Source organism: Meriones unguiculatus (genome assembly GCF_030254825.1).
Source record: "Meriones unguiculatus strain TT.TT164.6M chromosome 13 unlocalized genomic scaffold, Bangor_MerUng_6.1 Chr13_unordered_Scaffold_73, whole genome shotgun sequence".
NCBI lineage: Eukaryota > Metazoa > Chordata > Mammalia > Rodentia > Muridae > Meriones > Meriones unguiculatus.
Window position 1 is genome coordinate 253,476 of NW_026843677.1, and position 8,568 is coordinate 262,043.

At 34.9% G+C, this 8,568-nt stretch overlaps 1 protein-coding gene across 1 annotated transcript; it reads right to left on the minus strand.

Annotated features, from left to right (window-relative positions):
- Positions 1-2,421: 2,421 nt before the first annotated feature.
- On the minus strand, positions 2,422-6,965 carry LOC132651405 (zinc finger protein 891-like; the record flags this gene model as incomplete). Its single annotated transcript, XM_060376615.1, has 4 exons — positions 2,422-2,481; positions 4,707-4,784; positions 4,875-5,041; positions 6,845-6,965. Coding segments are annotated over 4 exons (426 nt in total), but the record flags the coding sequence as incomplete, so codon positions are not given.
- Between the last annotated feature and the right edge of the window lie 1,603 nt (positions 6,966-8,568).

The following is an 8,568-nucleotide window of genomic DNA, read 5'->3' on the forward strand; positions in this document are numbered from 1 at the left end:
AATCTTCAAATGCTAATTATTTATACCTGAAAATCATTTCTGTCATCCATACGTGGGTTCTTTGCTTTGTTAATATTATCCATTTAAAATTGTTTGAGTGTGTTTGTGTGTACATACCTATGCTATGGTGTATATGTGCCAGTGAGAGGACAACTTGTTGCTATTTATTATCTGTATCCCATATGTGAGTTCTCAACATGGAACTCAAAGAGTCTTTTGGCCAGTGACCACAATGGCCTTTATTTAGGTTGAAAAAAATATTTATGTATGTGCTAGTGTGTGGGTTTGCATATACAAAAGCCAAATTTTACAAATTTTAAAAAAAATTGTAGGAGTGATATACACTACCCAGAGGTTGAGCTCAAATCTTCAAGGTTAGCAACAACCAACTTTACCCACTGAGACAATTCTCTGACATTCACTTGTAGTTCTGAGAAATTGTTATGAGCAAGTCTTTACTCCTAAGAATGAACTAACCCATTTCAAAACACAAAACAGTAAATTATTTTCATTTGCTAATAGCATTTATTATTCAAATCACCTCATTTTCCTCCATCCTCAGATGACAATTTGTTTATAATCTGAATAGAAGACAATATTATACTGATGTACTGTTTCAACTAAGTTTTTTTGAGTATCAATGAGCTCAGTGGGGGAATGACTATGGTATGTAAAACTGGCAACATAACCTTGAACATCATATAACACTGACAAACCCCACAAAGTGTCACACACCCTTCATATATCTGCCATGGCCTAAGATCCCATATTTACATTACACACACACACAACATGCTTTTTTGAAATCTCGTTGCTTTTACATTATCTAACACCTCAAGATAATTCTCTTAGAAGGCAGTTCTCCAAGATGATTTGACATATAGTAAATATGGGAATATGAAAAAGCATGGAACTTCAAACAATATGTACATATATAAACACTTACTTTTGAGCATTTTAATATTAACTAATTACTGACAACCAAGCAAGACTGAAAACAAACATCTTAATGGAATTTGTAAAAACATAAAAAAGTACCATGCTTTCTCAGAGACCCTTCCTTGAAAACTATGATCACAGACTGCCTGATATAAATAAGCAATGGACCACATAGATGATGGAGATCCCATTCTATACATTGCAGCAGAAAAATAGCTTTCACCAAGTGGAAATGCATTAGAACATGAAAGCCACCACAGAAAGAATATCAGAACAACCTAGTAAACTTCTGTGAATAGATTTGCTGCACATACAGAAAACTTCAATACCTACTTTAATGTTTCAAAATAATGACCACAACCACAGCTGGTGATATCCTCCATTACATTTAAGTGAATATTGTAAATCATTTACTTTCTCCAAGACTATGAGAAAAACATTTAAAGGAGTTTCTTTTCTTGAAATAGAATATATTTATTATGTCCAAAGTCATCACATCTTATATACAAATAGGTTTGCTCTCTTCTAGGAATTCTTTTCTACTTCTTGACATCAAGATGATATATAAAGATTTAACATAGTTACAGTACTAGAGACATGGCTGTGAAGTTAAGACACGTTCATTCCCAGGACCTAGGTCAAGTTTTTGACAACTTCATGTAATTCTTGGTACAAGAAGATCAAAGGGTCAGGTCTTCATGGAAACCAGAATGGATAGGCATATAAACACACAAAGACACACTGAGATTACATAATGGAAATTAAAACAAATTCTTAATCAAATATATGTTTACTCAAGAATGTTTTACTTGTGTAAGCATGCATTCCTGTAACTCAGGGGTTGAGGCAACTACAGTCTTATCTACAGAATTTTTCTTCATCAAAAATTACTTCATGTAACAGAAATCAAACATGAATGAATCCTATGTTGATGGTATCATTTGTGAATATTTAGGAAATGCAGCACTCTTGGAGGAAGTATCTTACTTGGGAACTTCATGATAGTATTCAATTGCATACCATCTGTAGTTCCCACTCTCTGCTTTACGCTGATATGAACTCCAAGCTTCCTACTTTAGCTGCCATGTGTGACAATTCTGATGCCCATTTCATTGTGATCCCATATACCTCTGGAAAGTTAAGGCAAATTAAACACATTTGGAAGTTGCCTTTGACACTGTGTTTTATCACAGAAAAGGCATTAATACACGGACCTAAATTTTACAACTGGATGATTTACTTCAGGTAGTTGAAGAGAATTTTAAATCTAAAAGGGTTACCTTATGGTTTAAATTCTTAAAAGCCTTTTGCCCATATCAGCTTTTAGTTGGAAACAAAATTAGGATGGATGTCATAATGCATGAATACATTGTTGACACTTGTTACAATTTTCCTCCCAACTGAATGCAAGTTGGCTGGTCGAAGACTTTAACAAATCTTTTATCCTATTAGATTTTGTTGAGAATGAGTTCTTTCAGGTTTTCAAAGACTACTGTGATATGCAAAGGCTTTAATAGATTGCTCACTAAAGCCTTTACTCTTCTATAATGGTAATATGAAGCGCAAAACTTTACTGTACTGACTACATTCATGGGGTTTCTTTGCAGAATGACTTTTTCTCATGACTTCAAAGACAAATCCATGAAAAGGATTTACCACATTGCGTATTCATAGGGTCTCACTGAAGTATGTGTTCTTCTAATTATGTGAAGATAATTACATTAAGAAAAGGCTTTATCACATTGATTACATGTGTAAGGTTTCTCTCTACTATATGCTCTTTTATAGACCTGAAGATGACTTTGACATGCAAAACATGCAAAAGTAACTTGTAGGTGGGAACATGCTAAAAAATTTCTGCTATGTATTGCTTTTTAGATAACAGTGTCCAATGAAATATAGTGTGAACCTAAATTTAAGTTCATTGTTCCTAGGAAAGCTGCATACTTCCCAATAGCTGACGAGCTTTCATGATTCATCTTTTGTTTCCCAAAACATGACTGTTCCATACCATATTCTCTGTTCCATATTCTCTTCCCCTAACATAGTGACTGTCCCAAACCACAGATTCCCTTCCCTAAAACATAATGCCTTTTCTAAAACACAAAAGAACAAGTAGATATGACTGTTTGAACTGTAAAACCTATATTTTTCCATCAGGTGAATTCCTCAATGACATAAACAAATCCCATATCCCTAAACCATGACCAATGGAAATGCTAATTTAGTTGTAAAAGGGCACAGATATTTATGATTTTCAACCTCAGAACCTCTCTAAGTTTCTGGCTCAGTGGGTGAGTAGGTATCACACTTCAGTTCCCAAGAACGTTATGTAGCCCTAACCAACCAGTAGTAACTGGGTGACAATATATTTTTGTCATTTTCATTGACCATGTGTTTGAGTTGTATTGGATTCCATGGCCCAAAGAACACAAAGGCCTTACCATGTTGCTTATATACTCAGAATTTCTCTCCGGCATGAAACTTTTATGATGATGAACACAGACATGTGCAAAGGCCACACATTTTGAAACATTCAGAAGTTTCTCTCCAGTACGAATTCTTTCATGATGATGAAGGTTATATAAACGTGGAATAGCTTCAACATTTTAAATACACTCATAGTCTTTCTGCCCAATATGAATTCTTTCATGACTTTGAAGATGATTGTGAAGAGTAAGTTTTACCGCGTTGGTTACATTCATAAAGTTTCTCTCCAGTATGTGTTCTTTAAGTCGTAGGAGATTACTACTGCATCAAAAGGCTTTATCACATTGGTTACATTCGCAAAATATCTCTCTAGTGTATATTCTTCTATGCACTTGCTGATTATTATGGCAGTGCAAAGGCTTTGACGCATTGGTTACATTCATCCAATTTCACTCCAGTATGTGTTCTAGTCCTAGATTACTCTTATATGAAAAGCTTTTATGATATTGGTTATATGCATAAAGCTTTTCTGCAACATGCATTTTTATGTATTAGGAAATGACTGTGTTGTACAAAGGTGATGGCACACTGATTACATTCATAAGGTTTTTCTCCAGGGTTTTTTTTTCTGTCTTCAGAGACTAGTCTGAAATGCATAAGACTTTATCATATTGGATATATTCATAAGATTTCTCTCCAGTGTGTTTTCTTTTATGTACTACCAGATGATTGTTCCGTACAAAGGCTTTACCACATTAGTTACATTCATAACGTTTCTCTCCAGTGAGTTCTTTTGTGTATTATGAAATTACTGTTACATACAAACGCTTTACCACACTGGTTACATTCATATGGTTTCTCACCAGTGTGAGTTCTTTTATGTATTAGGAGATGACTGTTACGTGCAAAGGCTTTACCACATTGGTTACATTCATAAGGTTTCTCTCCACTGTGTGTCCTTTTATGAGTTAGGAGATTACTGTTACATGCAAAGGCTTTACCACATTGGTTACATTCATAAGGTTTCTCTCCAGTGTGAATTCTTTTATGTTGTAAAAGATGACTGTTCTGTGCAAAGGCTTTACTGCACTGGTTACATTCATAAGGTTTCTCCCCAGTGTGAATTCTTTTATGTATTAGGAGATGACTGTTATGTTTAAAGGCTTTACCACATTGGTTACATTCATAAGGCTTCTCTCCAGTGTGAGTTCTTTTATGTATTAGGAGATTACTGTTACATGCAAAGGCTTTACCACATTGGTTACATTCATAAGGTTTCTCTCCAGTGTGAATTCTTTTATGTTGTAAGAGATGACTGTTCTGTGCAAAGGCTTTACCACATTGGTTACATTCATAAGGTTTCTCTCCAGTGTGAGTTCTTTTATGTAGGAGGAGATGACTATTCTGTGCAAAGGCTTTACCACATTTGTTACATTCATAAGGTTTCTCTTCAGTGTGAATTCGTTCATGTATTAGGAGATGACTGTTACAGGCAAAGGTTTTACCATATTGGTTACATTCATAGCGATCCTCACTAGTATGCTTTCTTTTATATGTGGGAGGACTACTGTGATGTACAAAGACTTCACTATATTGAATATCTTCCGAGGGGTTGACTTCACTATATTGAATATCTTCAGAGGGGTTCTCTCCAGAATGACTCTTTTTACACCTGCAAAGATAATTGGCACATATGAAAGCTTTACTGCACCATTACACTAATGAATCATTTTGTCCATGTCACTTAATTTTACAATTTGGTGTAAAGTTAAAGACGAATTACATATTGAGTTTTCATCACTAATTTTACATTCATGTTTTTTGCTAGGGGTTGTTTTGCACATTTCAACATTCCAGTGATGGTAAAAATATTTGTTACCTGGCTCATATTTGTACTCTATTTCTATTCTATATGATTTTTCCACATATTTGAGGAAAACTGCAAGACCACAGAGCTTTTATACACTGACTAGACTAATTAATACAGTGCTAAATTTGTGAATATAACTTGGACAAACAAAATAATTTCCACATTCCTAAGTTATATTTTCTACATTGTGAGTTTTTGAGTATTCGTAAAGATGATGAATAACCAATGAATTGATGTTGGGGTATACTGTGTGAAAGTGTGTCAGCCATATGTGAATGTTGATTGCTGAGCCAGCAGAGAGATAAGTGCTGACCAAATATTGGTATTGTTCTTTCTATGGCCCATCACCTGTACTATATTTTGTAAATATTTTTCCTTCCTTCCTTATCTTTGGAAATAATTAAGATCTGACAACTGATAGCATGGTACAATGGAGGGCAGAACATCTAAATGAGTGAGGGTAGCTGGAAGAAGAAAGCACATGACAAAAGATTCACCAACAGGACTTTGAGGGTAACAGATAGACATGAACATGGACAAATAGGTAGACCTGGCCATGCAGTGGGGCACTGGGCTAGTTTTATTTGGGTTAAGGGAAAAAGGGGCTTGGAATTTGTTCAATTAAATTGCTTAAGCTTTAAAATATTAAAATGCCTCTGCATCATTATTGGTACTGCTTGCCAGTCTGAATAACCCATATAAATAATAACAGGTATCACATTTCAAAAATCTACTCAAAATGGGGACTATATCATTTAGTTGTTCTGGGATTTGCTTTGCTCCTTTCAATATTCCTTATGATAATATGCTTGTATTCATTGTGACTTATGATATACCCATTAAAAGAAGATGAATAAATTACATGGTTTCATGGTGAATTCACACATTTGATTTTTGTTCGTCATTCACATGTGCTATATGGATGGTTTTTCTACAACAAAATTATTGACTCTAAAACACTGCCCTACTCACCAAACTTAGCAACATTACTACAAGTATATGAGTTCCTCCAGTGTTAACATGGAGTACTTGATTAGTATAATACTTTGGACATACTTCCATCACCTATTTAATGTGAATACCTGAGTTTCACATTAGAATACAAATTGTATTTCTACTGCAAAGCTCTAATGAGGCTAATATTTAAATGGTGATCTTGAGTAAAGTATGGTTTCCTTGCATTCTTTCCTAGAGGAGTGCCTTGTAAACACACTTCAAATACCGAACTGGAAGATAGTACATGGTTTGGTAACAAGTTAGTTGTCATCAGTAAATACACTTAAAGCAGTTCATTTACACTGGCCCATTTCTTTCAATCTTCCAAGAAATATTAAAATTTTCTCAAAATATATTCCTAACACCTTACATATGAAAATTACCTCGTATGTCTTCTAGAACTTTGACAATGCTCTTCAATATTATCATCTTCCCAACTGTAGCCTAAAATACAATACCACAACATATATTGTTTTATTGAAAAAAAAGTCACGATCTATTGTCAGTCAAAAAACCATTCACCTCATTCTTCCTCATCCTCAATTGAAATCAATAATGAATAAAGAGTTTCCCCATATCTTAAAAAGTAAAGAAAATTAACTGTCCTACCTATAGCAGTGAGGTTCCTGTAGGTCTCCAGCATCACATCTTTATAAAGATTCCTTTGGGAAGTATCCAGCAAAGCCCATTCTTCTTGAGTAAAGTTCACATGCACATCATTGTAGGTCAATGCATTCTAAAATATCCATACACATGTACAACAGAAACATTATATTTAGAATACTGGAAATGTATACGTCATTTAAAATATTTTCCCAGAATTTTGGTGTTTCTTTTACTCATTTTCTGACACACAAATTCTAATGTAATAACTGACTCCTTTTAGGAGGAAACTGAATAGTGAGGTTCACCTCTCAAATTTCTGCATCCTTTCAGTAGGATATAGCCTTGTAAGAGAAATGCCAATTAACAGACTTAAAGAGAGAGAGAGATTAAACATCAAAGTACAGATTCTACATTAGAGAAACAGGCTGACCAATTCCTAACTATAAAAACAATGAACAAGCCTTTTATTCGAAAAGCACTCAGGAGACAAATGCAGGTGTATCACAAAGAGCTGGATGATAGCCTGGTCTATGCAATAAGTGCCAGGACTGTCAGGGGTCTATAATAAAACCTGAATATTCTGCAAACCTTAATTAATCAAACAAAACAGAGAAAGAACTGAGAGATCTTTCTCAAGTTTCTCCTGATCTCTATACATGTCTAGAAACTTGAAGTGCCTCATTTTAAAGGCAATATTAATTCTATCTTGCTAAAACGAAATGTATGTTTGAACAACTATAAAGGGACAGATGAAAATATTACACTGTAAATGTTTATCATAAATATGCAACATCAGAGGCTGGAGGTATGGCTCAGAGGATAAGCACACCATCTGTTCTTCCAGAGGACCCTGCTTCTATTCCCAGCACCCACACGAAAGCTCATAGCAGTCTGTAACTCCAATTCAATCAATCTGACATCCTCACATCAATGCACAAAAATTAAATCATTTATTAGAAGTAAATAAACAAACAAACAAATAAATAAATAAAATAGGCAACATACAGCATTAGAGATGGCTCAGCAGTGAAGAGGTCTTGTTGGTCTTGCAAATATTTGGGCCTGATTGCCAGTACTTACATAGGTGTGGATCAGGAATCATGGTGCAGGTGGGTTAATATTGACAGAGTCAACATAAAAACCTGGCAATCAAACTTCACAGACAAGACTCAAAGGTGCAGATCTGACTTTATTATCCAGTGTAACAGTCTTTAAATGACTGAAAGCTCAATCAGAACATTCCATGCCACTCTCAAGTACCAGTAACCATCAATCAGGATGGTACAACTTTAAGGAAATGTGGGAATTGTGGGGCCTGGCCATTTCACAACTTAGGAGATTTCCATGAAGACAGGTGAAGCAGCATTGCCCTAGCCTTGGATCCCTTTGAGACTTCACTAGTGTGCTAGGAGTCACTAATAGATAAACACTATGTACACTGGATCAGGACCTTTGAAGGAGCATAGGAGTTCGTGGAACTTCACTCGCCATTCCCTAAGGACCTCTTAAAGGTCTATCTATCCACTATTCCAAGTTCAAGAATTCTGAGGTCATCATTGAGGACCAGGCACACATGAGATATTATTCACATAAATATGCAAAATAGTCATATTCTTTCAAAAATTTTAAAACAAGCATAAAACTACTACAATTATATGATTCACAAGGTTCAAGCAGTATTAATATCATAATGAAGATCAATACAAGAGCATGTTTGACATGTACAA